The sequence below is a fragment of the Scardinius erythrophthalmus genome (genome assembly GCF_964197995.2).
Source record: "Scardinius erythrophthalmus genome assembly, chromosome: 18".
Taxonomy (NCBI): Eukaryota; Metazoa; Chordata; class Actinopteri; order Cypriniformes; family Leuciscidae; genus Scardinius; species Scardinius erythrophthalmus.
Genome location: NC_138238.1, coordinates 15655213 through 15677131, shown reverse-complemented (window position 1 = coordinate 15677131; position 21919 = coordinate 15655213). Strand labels below are relative to the sequence as shown.

General features: G+C 39.4%; 1 protein-coding gene across 1 annotated transcript in view; it reads right to left on the bottom strand.

Annotated features, from left to right (window-relative positions):
• The window catches only part of odad2 (outer dynein arm docking complex subunit 2), a gene marked incomplete at its 5' end in the record, with an annotated part of 60725 nt that overhangs the window by 2519 nt on the left and 36287 nt on the right, over positions 1–21919 (bottom strand). The window contains 6 exons of the mRNA XM_081392733.1: positions 5137–5358; positions 5574–5762; positions 8882–8996; positions 13891–14133; positions 20295–20449; positions 20625–20735. Coding sequence (XP_081248859.1) covers positions 5137–5358; positions 5574–5762; positions 8882–8996; positions 13891–14133; positions 20295–20449; positions 20625–20735 — 1035 coding nt within the window. The remainder of the gene's footprint in view (positions 1–5136; positions 5359–5573; positions 5763–8881; positions 8997–13890; positions 14134–20294; positions 20450–20624; positions 20736–21919) is intronic.

The window sequence follows — 21919 nt, the reverse complement described above, 5'->3', positions numbered from 1 at the left end:
AACACCTCGAAGAGGCGAACGGATGCAAGCACGAGGGCGCAGCACCATGCCAGCATGTTCAGACAAGCTGCTTTTGTGAGCAGTCAGAGGATGCCCGCGACAGGGTTAGCCACCGTTTGCCAGAACTCATAGAGTGTTATTCAGCCGTGGCCAGACAGGGGCTCCTAGGGCCTGGAGCGGAGCCTCAGATAAGCACTGCTCTCTGTCTACCCCTGCCCCTCTCTGCTCTCCCAGCTGGTTTCTCAACAGACTATAATAGCCCACTTGTTAAAAACTCCCAAACCTCAGTAACATGATAACTTGCCTCATGTTTGAAAAATGAATGAGAGCCTCTAAGACTTTCTTCTGTCTTATACGCCGCAAGAGTGGGAGGATCCTGACCTCCAGGAAGGTAGAGCGAAAACATGTTTTCCCAGGCTTCTCATTCAGTACAAGCACATGTACATAAGTTCTCACACATGTACGCATGCTTGCACACACATGCTATGTCACGCATGTAGGTGTTGCGGTGTTAAGTGCAGCAGCGGTAAGCTGCCGTTTCCTGAGGAGAAAAGCACCCCGTTCACCCGCCTCTCCTTGTTCTCGTCCTCTTTCACTCTTTACTACCTATTGCACTTTCCTTCTCCATTCACACCATTGCTGGACTATAGAACCCAGTTTTAAATGGCTTGTGTCCTAAATGACCTGTGAAATTGTTCTTGTGATCTGCACACAAAATAAACACACAACAGATTTATTCCAGGTTCAGTAAACTGTATTTACACATTATAAGAGATATAGTTTCTTCCAAGCAAAATGGACATTACTACTGAAATATAGTGAAATGAACTGAAATCTAATCAAAATGAATCCAAATTGGAATTGAAATGAAACAAGAAATTACAAGCAGCCCTCCTTTATATAAGAGGGAATTTACTGATGTGCTTATTTATATGTAAATAAGCAACAGAAGATGCACTTGATAGACAAATATGCAAATACTGTAAGAACATTGACCCCAGGGTTTGGGAATGTAAGTCTGAAACGGTAGCTTGTAAAAACCCAGGGTTTAGAATAACCCAAGTGTGAAAAGCCCTAAAGTCTTAAGGCTGTTCATGTCATCTAAACACATCTCTTAAATCTTTTTCTACTCTCACACCTGAGGTACCCTGCATTCCTCACCTCAGACGAAACAGAGGGTCGAGTCATGCTGTTTCAAGACATAAAACACTGCAAACTTCAGACACATGCTACAGTAGCCAGATCAGAGCGCTCAGCGAGAGAGAGAGAGAAAGAGAGAGTGAAGGGAGACTGAATAGCCTGAGTGTGTATAAGGACGTCATCTGCCTGCCATATCCACAACAGCTTTAACCTGCTACACACAGACCATGACTAAAAGGAAACGCATAGAATATTTCTACAGGTCGAGGCTGAATCATGCTCTTTTTATATCTCTCCTTCATATTTTGCACATTTATGCTCATTTGCATGCAATGCAAACACATCAACAGGACAAGAGGGAAAACATACAGGCTCAGGACAGTAGAAACATCAGAGGACTTTCACACATGGCAAGCGCAGGTTCGCGGTCCACAAAAAATTACCAGGATCTGGCAACTCGCACCAGTTGGAATCCTCTCTGATGAAAATGGCAGATAATTACCATTCGTATTTTGCAATTTGTCTCGCAAAGGTATTTTTGCCTATGAAAGGGGTTCTTTAATAGAAAAATCTAGCTAAAGCTGTCTGCGAGGATTTATGGTTTCAACAAACAATCTGTAAAGCTGTGGCGGTGTGCTGGAGGGAAAGGGAGAACGGATGAAAAGAGTTTTCTGAGCATCAGCCACAACGAGGCACATCCGAATGAAAGCTGTGAGCGTACATGTCAAATCAAACGGTTGACACATGCTACAGGACGCTCATACACACAACATGTTGAACAGTGTTCAAAGTGTGTATGAGTCTTTCAGAGATCAGCAACCCTAGCCATATTAGTTCCCAAGTGGGCTGAACTTTCATACGTCTGTTTTTTTGAGGTGTAACACACTTGTAAAAATCACAAAAAGGCTTTTGTTTCAGAACCAATTTAAAATGTTCTTTCATATTTTATGAAATATTCAAATGGAATATTAAAAGTTGTTTTTTTGAGTTTAAATAATTTGTGTAAAAAGTGTAAAGGCAGAAATTGGAGAGGCTGGAGGGTGCCGAGACCATCTCTAATGTATTTTCCAGTGTGAAATATTTTCTTCTCAATGCTTAATTTCCTCTGCTAAAGCTTAGGGGACTGAGTTCTACACCATTAAGAACATCAAGCAGCAAAGTTACAGACAGAACATAAGTCTGAGAGGGCACAGCATGCAAAGTGAGAAAGGGAGAGAGAGCGAAGGAAATCATTACAGCTCTAAGCTGTTGGGTGTACAAGAGCTTCTGACTCTGAAATACGATTGCAATAATAGCAAGAGGCAGTCTTGAGTTTTACACCCCTTCATAAATTAGACTGCAGTGCAGACATCGTTCCCCGATAAACTCTCTCTCGAAACCCATTTACAATGGTAGGAAATATTGTTTTAACACGTCTTCTGTCACATTAGCCTATATATCATATTTTAAATGCACGGTTGTGCTCAGGTTGAAGCAGAAAATGTGTCAATCAGAACAAGTGAGGGCACAACTGAAGGCTGGTTGGTGCAACACATGTGCTGTCCAGTTTTTGTCATTGCTTGAACCGGGCAAAAAAACATTCGCCTTAACGACTTTTGGACATTTTTGCAAATTGGACATTACTCTTTTGGAACACCCAAAGTTCAGTCCAGCCTCCAATTATGGGCTGAACTGAACCACATTCACGGCACCAGCACATCAGACTACAGCACACCATTAAAGGAACATGGGAAAAAATATTTGGCTGCAACACGACAACCACTCTCATAATTTATATCCAGTTGTTATTGGGGGTGTGGGGGAGGCTTTTAACTGTATGTACGAGCACTCAAAGAGTTTTCTCATGTGAAAATCTCATTGGGAAAGCAAAATGTGGTTAAATTTGAATATTTGCAAAACATGTTTTTTTTTCGCCCAAACTGAATTGCAGTGTACAATGGCAAAAATAAAATGTCATACATCTTTTATTGAAGAATACGTAGTTCACTAGTGTTAACTGCAAGCACATTCGTCAGATAGAAAGTATTTGGGGTCTAGGTTTAGCCCAGTCTGAGTAAATGAAGGTTGTTGGTTTAGGCTATAAAAGACCTCCTCGACTTGCACTGTCAGATAAAAAGTGCAAAAATAGTACCTCTAAACTAGAGGTACATCAGCTTGACACTGGGGCAGTACTCTTAAAGGGACAACTTGCGTATCTACCCCTAAAAGATATGCATAGTTGTACATTGTAATATGTACTAAGGTACTACTATAAATCTTTCAGGGAAAATAATATAAAAGATGTCCCGTTAAGGCTACTGCATCAGTGACAAGCTGTTGTACCTGCAGCTGAGGCAAAATTTTAAAGGTAACATTTTTCTCTGAGTGTGGAATAGCATGTTTAGGGGTTGTGCTAATCACTAGGTAGGTTACATTATAGAGTTATATCAGCCCTAACAAAAAGTAAGTATATACTGTACTTCAAATGAATTTATTAAAGTAAAAAAACAAGTAAACTTCAAGTATATTTTTAAGTATACTTTATCAATCTACTAGAAGTAAACTTTTAAATGTACAATTTCAATACTACCAGGGACTAAATTGGCCCACTTTTTAGTGTATAAAAGTATACTTTTAAGTATACTTTAAGTGTAACTATAATTTACAACTACGTTTTTCGTTTGAACTGTATACTACAAGTGAACTTATAGGTAGATTGATAGTTTACTAGTTAAATACTTGTAGCACATTGTTTAGTTTATAAAAAGTAGACTTAAGTTAAACTAGTTTAGTAGTTTTATACTGCAAGTGTACTTGTAAAAGTTTCTTTAAGTGAACTTAACATTATACTTATAATTTATATATATATATTTTTTTTGCATTAAGTACTACTATGTTCCTACAGTATTTAGGTATTCATTTTTATACTTAAAATATATATTTAACTGTAATTTAACTCTTTCCCCGCCAGTGTTTTAACAAAAAAAGTCAGCATATATATATATTCTAGCTTCATGGATTCTTTTTTTTATCAACAGAAGAGTAAGTTTCATAAAAAGTGCAACATTTTGAGCGGAGAAAAATCACGTTTTTGTAAAAGACTATGACCGGAAAAAGCATAATGGGGCACTTTAACTAATGATAACAAATATAAATACTGTAAAACATGTATTGCTCATTGTTAGTTAATGTTAGCTACTGCATTAATCGTGAAGTGTTACTGATGCATTAGGTTTAGCAGCTGCAGTCTAGAACTGTCATTCTAACAGCCACATCTTGAAATGCTTGATTTTTTGGCATTAGTGGAGAGCATTTTTCCCTAAATAACCCTGTAAGCATACAATAAAACCTACATCACACCTAACGCATAAATCTTTGTAAATTGAGCAATTATTACGAAAAGTTTTAAAGACCATGTAAGGCATTGTTGTCTAACATAGTGTGTATCTTTTGATTTGAGTGCCATATTGAGTGGATTCCAGAAACTGCCACTCAGAAAGTATCCCAGCAGCGTTCTGTCACTCCAGACCAGTCTGCCCAGGCCAAAGTCATGCCACAGTCACATTCTGCTCCTTCTTCCCAGCAGCTTGCTGAGCAACCGTTCCCCGCGCAACAGCCTTTCAATGCTCAGCAGCCCTGGCATGCTAGGGCACAGGGGATAACTGGGGGGTGGCGGAGCGAAGCTCAGAATACACACTGCTGTTTGCTCTACTGAATTCCCATGACGGTTAGAAAACACTCTTATTTCCGCCAGCCATCCCCCCTACAACCCATCACCCCCACCTCACTTCGAAAAATAAGAAAACATGCCTTGTTCTCCTGTCCTCGTTGCTTGAAAATAGTCCAAATACATCCTTTCAAAGCTTAATAGTGATGCTTTCACGTCACACGCTGCAGTGAGCCAACTCTACTTGCACTATGCAAGCTGAGGTTTTAGCGGCTAGTAATGCATAAAAGGAGATGTACAAGCAGGTAAGTATGCAAACATATAAAACAAACATCAAGTATGATCAGTACCTTGACCACTCCGTTTTCGTGCATGGTGATGCAGTTGTTAGGGTCTTTAGACAGCTCAAACAGAGCCAGGGCTGTCGCTTGGTGCACCGAAGGGTCATTTGAGCGGAGGTAGCGTACCAGTGGAGCTACAGCTCCAGCCTCCCCGAACGACACACAATTACTTCCCCATGTACAGCAGCAGGCGATGGCTTCTGCTAGGTACCGCCGCAACTTATCGTCCCCCTGTGCATCCACACAAAGAGAGAGAGAGAGAGAGAGAGAAACTAATTAAATAAAGTGACAGTTACTTATTTTCAAAATAGTTTTATTTTCAGTAACAGAAAAGGGTATTACACCTATTGTGAAAAGACTATGTATGAACTTCATAAGGGTTTTATATAGGACAATTCAAGAGAAGTGAATTTGTCAATACGAAACATGGCTGGAGCAGCACTCACAGTGTTGGTGAGATTGGCCAACATGGGAACCACACCATGGTCTGTAATAACTGCCAGGTTCTCCACATCTTTGGCAATTTTGGCAATGGCTGCGCACACACTGGCCAGCACATCTTTATTCTGTGATTTTAGCAAGTTAACAATGAGCTCCAAACCACCCACAAAGGAACGCACCATTTCTCCAGCATCCTGAAACACAGAGAAAACAAGAAATTGTCATGAATTGTGATTGTACACAAGAAAATGGATGATTCAGAAGGCTATTGTATGCTTTATCATGTGAAATCATTCACTGAACTATTGAGAATAGCTAAATTTCTCTTGGAGACACTCCAGCACGCTTTGGGGTGTGACACAGGCTGCGAAATTCAGCAAGTCTGTACTCATTCTGTCACACAGGAAACCTGTACATGTCAAACTCAATCAGTCCACAGTACCTAGAGTATATACTCACCTCAGAAAGGAAATATGGCTGACAAAAAGAGGATTTCCCATGTGAGTAAAGTAGAGCTGGTTTTAGGCTTGATGGTACCATGATAGAGGGCACGTTTTCTCCTTGGGTCACATGGAGGCTCATGCCAAAGTCATGACAGGCAGCAGAGGGCCAACCACAGTATAATAGTGGGCATTAAAAATACACATACACATATCACACAGAAATGGCAACTTTAGTTCCTGTCTAGTCAATTCAGTGGTGCCAGAGGGTATGAAGCATGCCAGCATGGCACCAGGCTGTTTAGAACGATTATAAAATAGTACAGTGATATCTTTATTGATGGTACAGAAGCACATCATTGTGGTTTTGGTATCAGATGAAGCCAAACATTCAGTATCAGTAAGCAAGCCTTTCTTGTATTGTGGAATGATTATGGAGTACCACAGGTTGCTGCTTCTGTTCTGGTCATGTACAACAAGACACAACCATGTCTTGAGTTCACCTCAGTGTGAATCGGATCCTTCAAACCTAGAGAACAAAGTCTAAAGTGCAGTCCTCAGGGGTTCTCCTGAGAAAAATAAATCTACCCCTCTATAACCCTGTATTTCACAACACAGCTTAACCCTAATAAACCCTTGCACACAGCACAGTAAAAAGCAGCCTTCCACCCTGCACACCCAGAAAGAGAAGCTGAGACCCAGCGCAGGTCAAGCGTGCAGAGTGCAGTGAAGACAGCAGCATCAGAGAGGAGCCTCTAAAGTCTTGCCAAAGGATGAGCTCTGTGTTTAGTGTGTCTGGGCAAAGATCAGGAGGAGAGGGAGAATCTGCAGCGTGTCTCACAGGAAATGGCAGTATAGGAATACTAATGAACACTGGGAAATAGAGAGAGAGAGAGAGAGAGAGAGAGAGAGAGAGAGAAAAGCGGGAGCAGAAGAGGAAGTATGGCAGAGCCACCAGCTGCGGAGGGTCACTGAGGAACCCTTTCAACCCAGGGCCCACAAAAACATCCCCAACTAAGTTCCACATCAGCAAACACAGCACGAAGTAAGACATGCAGAGAGAGAGGAAGAGCGAGGGAGAAAGAGAGAGAACGGATGAAACACAAACATAGTACAAAAACCAATGTAAGCCAAGCTGAAAGAGGGAGAGGAAAAGAGTGTGAAAATGAGAGATAAAATTGAGGGAACTGCACTCAAAAAACATTATAGTATTAAGGGAAGTGAGAGAGGTATAACATTTTAAAATGTATGCATTAGGCAGATGTTACATGAACATAAAAGAACTAGTGTCACAGAAAGCCGATTGTGTTGCCACATCACCTGTCTTGTTGACCCTGAACATACCGTAAATACTACAACGGCCAATTCTCACGAATGTTTTGCACCTGCTTGGTGGAGAATATGGAAAAATAACTCTCCATACCAGCAGATGGCAGTAGTCTGTATTGGGTGTACAAGGAAGAGCTAAGACTGCAGAGATGCAAATGGTAAACATAGTAATGTTAGCATTTGACAAAATTGACAGTCATATCATTAGGAATCCACAGGATCTAGAATTTTGTAGAAGAGTGAAATGTTTTTCCACACAGATTTCGCAATGGGATCAAGTTAGTCACATGGATCTGCCGTGTTAACCAACAAAAATTGTGATTTCTTTGTGAGCTGTGCTTTATACACCACTACACTACTGACAATAAACAAAAACTTTTTTGACAGAATTTTTTTGCCAAAATAGCTAATGTGGCCACACTTTGATTCTTTGGGCTAATTAAGCACAGTCCTCATTAAAGCAGACAGCATTACATGCTACATGCTGAACATCATCTGCCAGTAAAGGAACAAAGCACAATCATACAGTAGCACATAATCACTAGAGGATTCATAGTAAGTACCAGCTGTGAGTGCTGGTAGGGATTTTGAAGCCCCCAGATGTGGTTCTTCAAGCATGATTTTCATAAATCTGGCCCTGCAGCTGCTAACTCAATCCACATGGGGCTTTATCTAAATAACTGCTGCTGTGTGGCTGATCAGGTTCCCAGCGTGGATGGGTACATAATTTCACATAGTCCTGCCACCAACCCTAACTCTCCTCTGAACCATTGCAATACATGAAGTGAACATGCATTGTTTTAGCCGCACATCACAGCAAGGAGAAAGACAAAATACGAAATTCAGAAGCAGAAAACTGTTTAGACAAAAAATAAACATACATTATACAAACATTGCTCTTTTATTTGTAACTGTGCGGATAATCTACAGGAACAATGACGCATTTGTGTTAATGCGTTACATAAGAGGCTCAGAAAAGCAGACTTGCTCTGTGCCAGCTATGAGATTTAATCTATATATAGATGAGACCGACTGCTTTGTTTGCATCTCTTGTTCTTCGTGTTCTTTAAGTATCAATACCACAATGGCATTACATTTTGCACTGCCATCTATCGATGTTGTCTCTAAGTTTTATCTAAATTACAATGCTTCTAGTGAGTTATAAAGAGTGGTCTACACACTAATGAATTCCCTTAAATGTCCAACAATGGACAAAAATGTAGCACGAAGCAACTTGGGCATCACTACACAGGATTTTCTGCATCATCAAATCTTTCCACCTTGTAGAATTTTTTTGTCATTATCAGTGTTTCGGTCTTCTGTTTCTGACCTTTTCTGCTTTTTCGTCCATACAAGTACTGATTCTCCCATTGCCTGGTATAGCACGATACACACTTGGCATCACCAAACAACACTATGCTACTATCAACAACAGCAGCAGCCTATAACATGAGGTTTCTCTCCTACAGTATGTTTAGTAAAACACTGCGGGTGGAGATGAACGGGATAACATTAACCTGTGTTGATACTGGACATAAATGTACCTTTGCATTTTCAATGCAGGGGCAGATGGCCCAGGCAGCACTGGCCTGAACTTCTGGATTGGGGTTCTTCAGCAAAGACCAAAGAAGTCGTACGCCATCAAGACGATCGATGATCCTAAGAGAGAAGAATAACAACTGGTCACTTCTGGATACTGCGAGAGATGTCACACCAAGCATACAACAAACTGATTTATCACCCCCAATTACATAGTCTACAACGCAGTGTACAGTGTAAGCTAATGCATTTATTCTCCAACATGTTTATATGTCTGTTTTCCCAGGGTTCAGTTTGGCTCCTGCAGTAGACTCCCTCCTGGTGGGATGATGAAAACATTCCAGTAGCAGATCAGAAAGCTGCTCAGCATGGCTTTCCCATCACATCCTACCTGCTCAGTTCCTTACGCTGGTACCCCCTGCTCACCTTCCAACAACTCCATTCAAACATGTTCACATCAGCCTGGCCGAAAGCTGACCCGTACAATGGTTTTAGGAGGTCCGTGCAGATATTTATAGCCAACCTTGGACAAACACACACACACTCGCACAGAGCGTGACGTTTAACTCTGTTCCTGTCTGTGACTCGGAGGAAAAAACCCAGAAAAAAAAGGTATTTTTTCCAAGTCAAACTTTCTCAGAGACAAGTCTTTCTATATTTCACTGCTTCTGAGTGAGGTTTACTTAAGAACAGGCTGTATTTCATGCTGCGGATATGATTCTACTAAAGGATGCAGTCAGGCTCTGGGAAGCACGGGAAAATGACTCTTCAGTGCGGTCCGTTTGTCAGGTATAAATAACATGTAACCTGTTTCCCATGTGTGCATCCAGCGACAAGGCCGACATTCAATGCTGTCATAATTGCTAAACCACGCCGCAAAGGGAGGCACCAGTGAACGGAGGTTGGGCCAAGCACTGGTCAGAGCCATCTCAACACCAAGCGTAACCCCCAACCCTATCCTCATAATAAATCAGTTTGAGAGGCATGATAACAGGGAGAGCCCATGCTATCCTGAGAGGCCACTAAATCCTTCAGGAACAGGACATAATCCTGCACTTGGACAGGTAAGACGCACTCAACACTACAGCAGTAGGATGTACTTAGAAATCAGTTCCAAGGCTGGTGAAGCAGTGGAAGTTCATAGTTTGGGATATGTGCACCAAATTCATGTTTCTGACAACAATGGAAAATTCTGTTGGAATTAATAGATTAATAAAGATCAAATATTTCAATAAATCATTTTGAAAAGGTAATGTTTGTTTTCCCACCAATGATTTTGAGATTTACAGATAATTATATACCATGTAGAGGGCAGACCATCATGTATTCTTTGTTCTGGTCTTGATTTCAGAAACAGGCCTGAATATGCTGTTCTACTAAAGAAAACAATTATCAAATATGAGCTATGCTAATTGCTTTGCAGACTACTCTGCTTCATTCTAAAAATAACCATCAACATGGAACAAAGGAATTAAAGCACATTAAAAAAAGACTTTGTTTAAAACTACAAGGAAATGGGAACAAAAAGATGAATCCTAAATATAGATTCCATGAGAAAATATGTTCTTTGAGAGCTGTTACATAGATCTTCAGCACTGAAGTTCTTGGTCACTCAAATAGTTAAATGAAATGAAATGAAATGAAATGAATGGACTTTCTTCAAAAACAAGCTTTGTGGACTTTTACTACACCACTGTGCTTGCTCACTTCCATAAACGTATTAATCTTTCAGACAAAGGCTGTGTGAGCTTGGGTGCTGAAGAGAAGGGGAACAAAACGCTCTTCATTTGTGTCCAGCCTTAATTAAGAAGGGGACTACAGTCTATAACAGTCTTGTAAAAGCAATGAAAGTCAGATGTGCCAAATATACAAAAAGGCCAATACTCAAATCTCTGTGAATGTGTGAATTACATGGCAGTTTTGTGCTTTGCATATGTTTAAAGGTGCCCTAGAATGTGAAATTGAATTTATCTTGGCATAGTTAAATAACAAGAGTTCAGTACATGGACATCACATACAGTGAGTCTCAAACACCATAGTTTTCTCTTTCTTATTTAAATCTCGTTTTTGAAAAACACCCGTGAAAAACAGGCGAATCTCCACATAACACCAACTGTGACGCAACAGTTGGGATCATTAATATGTACGCCTCTAAAAATTTGCATAAGCCAGCCCATGCTCAGTGCCAGGCGAAACTGCACAGCCGAATCATCGGAAGTTCTGCAGGTGAAGAAACAAGCGAGGATCATAGAGAAAATGGCAGATCTATCTATAATCTATCTATAATCGGATACCGCTACAGTTTAATTCGAAGTTGTTAGTTGCTCTGCCCATTTCACCGCGGACTGTTTTTCTAACCTGGAACAATATCAATATCTCTCGGCGTCTCAAACGGACGAAGGGGGCAATTTCAACTAACGTTATATTCCCGCAAGCGGTAAGTAGTGATTTTATTAACGATAATTTACACTGTGTTATCTAGATCCAGCGCGATATTGTTTTTTCCTCGAGAGACATCGTGGCTTGCAGACGAGCGAACGAAGCATGGCAGTTGCTCAGTGTTTGGATGTAACTATGAACACAAAAATATTTTTTTAGCTCCTTCATCTGAGCCTCTGGAGAACCAGTGGGTTATGTGAATTTTTGATGTGTAATTGTTCAAGTCCAGACAGATAATCTTTCTCTCAAAGTCGTTCAACACTGTTTATGCATCAGTAAATCGCGTTGCAGTGATAAGATCTTCATTCACGCGATCGACAGGCTGTCATCTGCTCAGTGCTGGAATAGATCTAAATACTTAAAAAACTTATCATGATTCGTTAATCCCGATAGCTGTAATAGTAAAAACGTATAATCGCTGTAATAGTAAATGTTTTCCAGATAGCTCTACATGTAATGCCAGATATTTCATATGCAAGCATGTCAGCCAATTACAGCAGTGGGCGTTTACACTGAAGTCTCACAGCAGACACGCCCCTTCAAACAGAGTGTCCAGATCAGGGTATGAAATCAGGCTAGGAAATATGCCTTTTATTTCTAAATTATAACAAATTTTGATCTAATAAACATACTAACATTATAAGGGCACCCCAGGAAACATTATAAAATAATAAAATAATCCATTCTAAGGCACCTTTAAGTCAATGATACTTGTTTTTCTGTCTGTTAACCATATGCCACCTCTATATGATTCCTGATTCAATTCAATTCAGATTTAATTAAATTAAGATTCCTTTGGGTGCATTTCATTTATAATGTCCATTTTGCTTATATATGAAAGAAATTCTCTCTCTAGAGAGACTATACATACACTGGGCCCTATCTTGCACCCAGCGCAATTGACTTTGTACACCGACGCATGTATCATTCCTATTTTGCACCCGCGCACAGCGGACTTTTCCCTCCAGAGACGCACGTCGGTTAACTAAGAAATACACTTGCGCTCCCGGGGGCGGTTCAGCGCAAAGAGGAGGCGTGTTCTGGCGCAAACGTTCCCTCATGCTATTTTGCAGGTTTAGAAAACAATTACGCCACTAACCAGGAAAAAATAGTTTAAAGTCAGTGGCGCGTTGCGCATGTTATTCATATGCTATTTTAAGGGCGCATGCTTGGCCATAATCAATGTAGCGTGTGCGCAACGCGCACTTTGATTCTCTCATCTACACAGAAGCAGTTTTCATTTTTGCAAATCATACATTACCACGATAGATAGATAGATAGATAGATAGATAGATAGATAGATAGATAGATAGATAGTTTATTATAAAAGCATACATCTACCTTACACATTTACCCAAATTATCATACGCCTTTTTAACCGAAGTTAATTTGGGTGGGTTTCTCCATCCCCAACGTCACTTCTCTGTGTTTTACGGCCCAGACGAGAACGTCAGTCTCCTCGGCTGTGAACCGCTGCCGGCGCACGCCTGGCAAATCCGCCGTTATAATAGGAATCCGCCTTAGAACAAGCGTGCCTGCTCTTAAAGGGAATGTGAGATGACTCTCTGATTGGTTTATTTCACGTTACGCCCAAACCACACCTATGAATAATGAAGCTACTTCAGACCAACCCCTTTTAGATTTGTGCCAGGCGCAAGAGTCATTTATCCCGCCGGGAAAATAGCAACAGCGCCCTAGACCCGCCCACAAAGTTTCTTGCACTTTGCGCTTGACACTTGCGTTTCAGATCGTTAAAATAGGGCCCACTATGTTTTTTGATTCACAAAAAAAGAGCTGGTTCATACACTCATTTGTTAGCCAATTGAACTACATTGTATGTTTGTTTTTGTTGGATGAAGCCTGAGAGAGAAACTCAATAGAAATGTGTTTCTTGCTATTATTTCACAGTACACAGTATTTTTATTGCATGACACTCAATACAGTACAGTCAAGTGCACAGAGTGAAAAGTTGAAAAAGACATTCTGTATACTCATCTGTGCTTATGCTCTCCTGCCTGTTTCTGTTTAGCAAGTCCAAATGGCCGTTGTCAGAAGTGCTTTTCAGCTTATACAAACTGACCGCACTGAGACAATAAAAGGCCTCCACCCCAGCCACAGCTATGAGTCTCACAGCAGGTAGAGTAAACACAGATCTTCAGGCCCTGTAATTACAGCACCAGGGCTAAGGGCTCTCGCCCTGCATGTGTGGAGCATGGAGCCTGGACAAACTGCACAACCCTGGGCCTGTTGGATCCGCTGCAGAAGCGGTGAACATGGAATCTTTCACAGAGAACAAGAACAATGCCTTGTCATCCTAAACCAAGCCAATGGCAACAGTGAAAGGGATTACAGGGCCAAGGTTGGACACTGAATATTGTCAGCTGTTGGATTGTTTCAGGACAACTGTTTTGGATCCAGGTTAATTAGGTAACGCGCAATCAGTGAAAACAGTCTGATATGGACACAGGGAAAATCTGTTATAGTTATACTGTACAGAGCATTATTATTTGACTTGCAAAGGACATATTTAAGAGTGTTGTAAAGATACAATCAATAAATTTAAGGTAAGACTTACGTCATGTTCTCAGGGTCAGTGGCACAGGCTCCCACGGCCCTTGTGACGTTGACTAGTAGGGCCTGGTTGGTACCAGTGAGTAGGTCGACCAAAGGCTTGATACCACTGCTCTTGCGGATGGTGGCAAGATTCTCCGATATTTGGGCACATTCTCCCAGAGCCCCCACTACATTAACGAGTACCTCTTCTGGTTGGTCTTTGAGCAGAAGTACCAGAATCTCCAGTGCCTTATACTCCTGAAACCTGGGAGAGAGAGTGAGCAAGAAATTATTACTCGTATTCAAGCCCAAGAAAATGGTGCATTTATAATTTCCAGAGTGCTTCCAATCAAAAACAAATACAAGGACTCAATATACAAAGGCATCAATTGGTTATCTGCAAGAAAAATAGTATTTCCTGTTGCTTCCACAAAATGAGCATTTTAAATTTGAGCACATTTCTTGTGTGAACACACTTGCTTGTAATCTCTAAACCATAAAATTGCAGCTTTTGAATTACGTTTTGTAATGAATAGTGAGCTTTATCCCGTGTGCTTAAATTGTTGTTTAAAATGTGGTATCTGATAACGGGATAATGGTAAATCCAAGAAAGAAAAAAAAAACAAGTTGTGTCAATATTGCTCTCAAGGACCTTTCTTCATTTGACACAAAAACATGAAATGGGTTGTTTGTTATTAGATGAAGCATTTTTTTCCCATCATGTAATGGATTGTAAAAACATGAAGACTCAAAATCATAAATAGCAACAGGAAGTATTTGTAAGGGTTGTGGATATCAGGGAGGAGAATAAATCCGGTGATGTTGTATTGCCTCAACATTTCCCACGCTGCTCGCAATATGCATTTATGCTCGATGACCACATTTTCTGGTTTGGAGCAAGAAAACAAGAGCTTTTGGTGCGATTCTGGCCTTGTTTGCAAAGTAGTGGTAAACTACAGTAAACATTTAAAAGGCATATAATGTGGTCACAGGGAGCCTCAACTAATCTCTGATGTACGGTTAAGCTATACGGCTGTTTTTATTCACAGTTACGGTTTCTGGCTAAGCAGCCCTGATGGCCATTGGAAAGAGTGTTCAAGGTCATTTGGCTCTGGTCAAAGTCAACCAACATTTTCTCGCAAGTAAATTTAAAGAATAACTGGCAAAATTAGCTCAGCTTTAAAAAAAGAAAAGAAAAAAAGTCAGAAATAAGGCCAGGCCTATGCTCAAACATAGCATGTAAAACAGAGATGCCATCAGAGAAATGTTATCAGTATGCTACATTAAAGTTGTGGAGTAATTACATGTTACCTCTGATAAATGGACTGTGGTTGTTGTCTATTTTTGTAAAGCCAACACCAACCTGCCAAATAACCGTGCCAAGAGAAACAACATAAAACAGCACCGGTCAGTCGCTACCACAAAACAAAGGTTAAAGAGTGAGCATGCACTGTTTTAGAGCTCCTAACAGCATCCTAAATGCTCCCATTGACTCTTTGATTAATAGTACAGAACTATCTTTGCAAAGCACATTGTTATAGTTGTAGAAAAAGAAAAAGAAAAAAAATCACAGACAAAGGATATTTAATGTGGGTGGCTGAGGAAAGACTGGACAGAAGAATTTTTAGATCTGTAAGTGAAGAGTAAAACCCAAAACAACTGACCCTTTGCTATAAGCCCCACCTTAACCCTCTGGTGCTCTTTGGTAGGAAAAAATTTACTTTTTGTTTTTGTAGAATTTTTTACTTCATCGGAATGGTACGAAACTTGGTAAAGGTTTTGGCACTTGCTATGTGAACACACACAACAACAAAAAAATTCATAGACATTATTCGAAAAGGTTAAATGGTCCTGAAAAAAAGTCACACTTGTGCTCCTCACGGTCAAAAATGACCTCATTGGAAATTAATGAAAACTTTTGGTACTGCAGCCAAACAAAATCTTACTGAAAGCAAATTTTTCGAGATATCAAGCTCAAATTTGGAACACAAATTGTTTTGATTTATGGCTTTGATTTTCTTGCAGTTTTAGAGTAAAACGTGTTTTTGAAAATATATATCATATAACATTTTATTTATTTATGCAATTTTTTGTTGTTATCAGTTTCAAATTAGGCTTTTCTCTTTTCATTTTATAAGTTTTTTAGTGTCTACAGTTTTCAACCACATTACTGCGAGATTTAAGATTTTTTTTAAAGAAAAACATCAGATAAAAAAGTTTTGCAATGTCACTTTATTCCAGCCCTTGTAAGACTAATTTTACCAAACCATTTTAACCACATTATGAGGACATTTACATTTTTACATAAAAATTGCACAGTTCATTAAAATCTCCAGTTCATGCCTATGAGATGTTCAGTAAAGCTTTTCTGAGTTAACATCAGCAATCAAGGGGATGAGCTATGCAAAGGGTCGATCATTTCAAAATGAAGCTACTGAAGAACAGCTTGATGGCACTAGCAAAGTGGAAGATAAGGGAAATTAGTAGTGATGCACCAAAATACATTTTTTAATGAAACATGGAAACCAAGTAAAAATAAAGTTTTGTTAATTAAATTTGGGTATTTGAACTTGTGTGCTGTCAGGGTGTGTTTTGTCCTCAGGTGATAAATTATCGTAGTGAAGTTATTCAGCAATGAGCTGCCTCTCGATATTTTAGCCGAAATTGTTTTATTCATTGCTACTCTAGCATCATTTTTAGTTACAGCTGACCTGTCATAGTTTATCTATTTTTGTGTGCACGAAATAGATTCTGACATGGTCAAAGCAAACCATGGGATAGCATTAATTAAACATCACAGTTCCGGTCAATGATTTTGACCCTCTTTTTTTGTGTGCAATTTCAGATTAATATTTATCACTAGAAATTACTGCATAATTAAGTCTTTAGTGCATTCTTATCTGAAAGATAATAGATTACTGTGATTTTGCAATTAAAGCTCTATATGAGTAAAAATTCCAGTGAATCCCCTTTGTGTATAATTATATTAAGGTTATGATTATAATCATTCTAACATTTTTCTTGTTATAATATAACCATTTTAATTTTATGCATCATTAATCAGCTAAATGGCTAACATATGCCTTTCCCAGCATATTTGTGGAGGTCTCACATTCTGTTCAGGCACGGCCACCTTCTAAAAGCCCCTTCAACCCAGCCCTGAACCCCTCTCTCGGCTGGACTCGCACGGCCAGCCCTCTCATCAGCCACACAAAGACATGCTGTCCTGCTGCTGGCAACACCAGGACTCTCAGCTTGTGTGCTTTCAGTGGAGAAAAATAAGGAGGAAAAGCACCTCAAAATTATTACCACTGTAAAATACATTCTAAAATGATTTTTGTCTTAAAACGCCAGGCTGGGATTGTTTCTGAAATGGCACACCAAGACCAGATTGATCGAGAAAACATTCCCTGGTAAGTGCTCACTGACCTAGCGCTCCCCTACTTTGACAGATTTCATTTTCACAAATGGTTGGTTGTTTTATTCCAAATGCTGCGTTTGACCTTGATGCTTTATATGTTGTACAAAAAAAAAAAACATTGTAATAAAAGTATGCATTAAATATTCTGCCAGAAACACAGTGATTTTCTATACAGCTGGCATCTACAACTTTCAACCAGCCACCTGTGCAAGTGAACAGAGCACAATACAGACTATAATACATAGGCGTAATTTGCTGGTGGGACATGTCCCCACCACTTTTCACCAGAGTTGATTTTGTCCTCACCTCAGCAAGGCAAAGAAAAAGCACCTCTAATCTATTATTCTTCATAACCGAATTCAAACATAAAACACATATATTTGCACCGACCACACAGACCTGATATACAGACACACATATCGGGATTTTTAAGACCAAATAATGCTAATGCTATGTAAATTACTATAAAAAGAGTAAGAAAAATAAAAGTGGAAACATTTTGTTTTGTGGGAAAAACATTCAAAAAACATTGTGTGAATGAGCCTTTATACATCAGTAGTGTTCACTAACTTTGTTTACTTGCTTGTTTAATCTCTTTTAAGCATACATTTCAATGAGGCTTCTTCAGCGGTATTACCGCGGCCCCAATCTTGACAACTAAATGTTTTTACAGAGCATTACTTTTCTTAGAGGACACTTATTTGGCTAATGGGGCATTAAGCGAATTGAATGTGGCATGGGGCACCTGCCTCTAGTTTCAGCAAACTAAGCCTGATGTAAACGTAGGATGAGCTTTTGTCAGTTTTGACTTATGAGGTGGAGAGAGAGTGGCCTTTCTGCTACTGGGCCCTTTCAGACGCAAGCCTCCCTCTGAATTCCTCTTTCAATACTATTCTATTGCGACTGGTGTGGAGCCAGACAGTAGATCCTTCTACAGATCCTAGTCTATAACAATCCCATAAAAAAAACTCTTATCATAAACTAAAAATGTAAATTTATCAGCTCCTTGGCCTCAAACTTGTGAAAATAACACCTGATAATTTATAGACAGGTAATGGTGGAATTAAATAATGCATTTTTGAGTCCCCAAACGCATACTGCAAAGCAAAGTAAATGTGTAAATCACTTTTATATGAGAGTGCTTGTGTGACAGAACGGGCAAGCCAGATGAAGATTCCAAGGTTTTTCGTATTTATGGGGGAAACTGACTGGCTTAAAAGACATCAGCCGCCAGAAAAATTACACCAGGAAAGCCTCCAGGACGGTCATCATCTTCGCTGAGCTAAGTGACGTTGGAATAAAGGCCAGCGTGCTTTACATGACAAACGATTTAAGAGTCTTTCAGCTTACACTCCTGATTATTACAGCACGACTGTTTCAGAGAAGCATTCCACATCTTCCAGATCCCACTAGCCGCACTAATGGAGCAACGGCCTCGACTAACACATCACGGGCGTCTATAAAATCAACACTTTACTTCATCTTTTGTTAGCGGTATGGGTGAAAGAACAATTTGCATTCCTTCAGCATAAAGTCATCATAAAAGATCAGAGCTCATTGACAGAGTTTATAAAAACTTTTGCTCTCTCTTCAAATAATCACTTCTGTAGCCACATTCAGAGCAGACTCGGATGCACAATGGTGACAGCTCTGAGCCATGGAAAATCTGAATGTTAGAAGTGAACAAATGAGACATCTCATAAAAATGAAGGCTTTGATTGCACATCCTCTGTCCTTCTCCCAACCAGACCCCTTTGTGGTACACGATTTGATCAAATCTGGAGCCAATTACGCATCTCATATTGACTTGACACCTCCTAGTCTAAAGATTCATATGCCACATTGAGATCAGGAGGTCTAGTTGACTGAGCAATGAGAAATGTAGATTTTTAGGAATGGAATATTATTTAAAAATGAACAAAATCTTAGTAATATTTTTTTCAAAACAACCTTTCTTTAAATCTGCAATCTGCAAGATAAAACTCATAAACCTTATGAAATTAATGAGAAATGCTAAACAGAAAATGTATGTGTGTCTGTGATAAATTTTGTTATTAAAGGGGATGTCTACTGCTATTTCATGCATTCTGACTTATTTACACTGTTAAAGAGTTGTATTCTCATGCTAAACATGGCCAAAGTTTAAAAAAATTAATTGGACGTATGACGGAGTATTTCTGTGCCAAATACACTACTTCAGGATTCGTATAAGTTTTGGAAATTTTTTCGAGTATGGCCCTGTATGACATCATAAAGGGTGGAATTCCTTGAACAGGCACTTCTCCTGCAAGAGCGAGAGCGCGCGCCCATCAACGTGCTTCGTTCAGGTTACGGACGCCGTTGGCAGGGCTGTCATTTTGTTTTTAGGCCACGAAATCAACGTCACCAAAGAAGTGTGTTTGTTTGTTCCCCGGCATTTCGGTGACAAAAAAAGTTTTATAAACAAGGACAAGATCGACGATGGATTTGCAGATCGTTTAAAACTGAAAGATGGAGCAGTCCCAGGTATAAAAGATCCCGGTCATGAGTCGGAATTGCAGACGATATGTAACATCAAATGTCTGTTTTGTTGGCAATTTGCGCGTAAGTGCATATAATAAACAAGACGAACATATAGTGATTTAAAAGTTTTCCAGGGATAATGCGATGATGTATTGTGCATGACTCTTAGCTCCGCTCACGGCACGCCTCCAGGACCTCGGTTGTTTTCGGAAAGAATCGGTACGGCGTATCTGTCTTTTATAAATCTGATAAAAATAAAGACTCTTCTGAGAAATGAAAGGATGCAACACTACTCTGTAGGTACTCAAGATTAACATGAGATTGGCAGAAACTGTGTGTGTTATGCCCCCTTTAAACTAATTAATATACTGCTTAAAATATTTCTTCCACTCATAATACGTAATTATGGTTGTTCTGAGAGGACGGTTGTTCATAACTGTCATAATTTCTTTGAAAAATTAAATATATCTTTTTGCAGAGGATCTGTAGTTACATGCACATACTTAGCTACATTTTCCATGCTGATGGAACATTTCCAGATGGCTCCAGTTGTGGCGGCTAGTAACTGCTTGTTTGCAGCTTGGTTGAGCAACATGACCAGTGGCTTCAGTCCGCCGTACTGCCGCACCAGATCACGGGTATGTTTATCTTCTGCACACTAAAACAGGAATGAAGCCACACACTCATAAAAAGCTTTAAGTAGTATCGAGATGTGCACTGTATTGTGACAGTCAAAGCCAGGACTAAATTAGTACGCCATTTAATTTTTACCTCAAACTCACCCCTTTTATCCATTGCCAAAGAAAAGTGTAGTTGAGTGTGTAGGGCCGTACCTTAAAGATAGCGCTGGCACAGTGCATTTGGAGCTCCTGGTTGTCACAGCTGAGGTTCTTCACCAGATCCTCAATCATGCCCTCAGTCTGTATAGCAATTCTGTAGCTCTTCTGCCAATACAAATATGCAGAATGTCTTTCTACGCTGAACACCTACTGTAAAAACCACTCTGCCTAGCCAAACAACACTGCGTGCAGCGACAAAGCGCTTATTTCATCTTAAGGTTTCTTGCTTCTGGCATCACAGTCATTCACATCTTCAAGCTGGTCCTTTAATAGAAAACAATCTTCCAGTCAAAAGTAAAGTTTCATGAACAGTATATTATTTTCAGCCATACTTTGCACTGAGTGTCCTTATATAGTGGCTTTATATGTAGCAGTTGTAGCTTGCATTATGTTTCATAAAACTTTTGTAAATGTAAATATACTTTATTGTATTTAGTAGTATTTACAGTGCCATGAATTTCAATAATAAATTTGAAATTCAAAATTACACTACCATTCAAAGGTCTTTTTTTACCACACCAAGGCTTTATTTATTTGATAGCTACAAGCATAAACAGTAATATTGTGAAATATTATTACAATTAAAATTACTGTTTTCTAATTTAATATATTTTAAAATGTAATTTATTCCTGTGATGGCAAAGCTGAATTTTCAGTCTTCAGTGTCACACGAGCCTTCAGAAATAATCTAATATTCTGATTTTGTGCTCATTTCTTATTATATATTTTTAATATTATTAATTTCTTATTACCAATGTTGAAAACAGTTAATATTAATATAAGTTAACGCTTAATATTTTTGTGGAAATGGTGATCTACAGTATTCACTCTAGAGAGAGCTTAAGAAAGACGGCAAATGAATGGGAAAGACCACTGCATCTTGAGACAGGCCCTATTAAAATAACCATTTTAACTTGGCACATCGCATTAAAAACATGACGCTGAGTGATTAACTCCCGTCAAGGCAGTTGTACAAAATAGTTTGCATGCTTATTGTGATATCTGGTAATCTGCAGAAAGCGCAAAAAGACAGGCTTAGAGGTGTTTTTCATTCAGCGAGTCTTCAGCAATACCTGCCTTTCGATCACAAAACACCATGAAGCCATTCATTTTCTTCTTAAAGGGATAGTTTGCCCAAAAATGATATTTAACCCATGATTTACTCACCCTCAAGCCGTTCGAGATGCATATGTCAATCTTTTTTCAGACGAACACATTTTCAGTTATTTTAGAAAATATCTTAGATCTTTCAGTGGTTATAATGTGAAGCAATGGGGTCCACCTCGTTC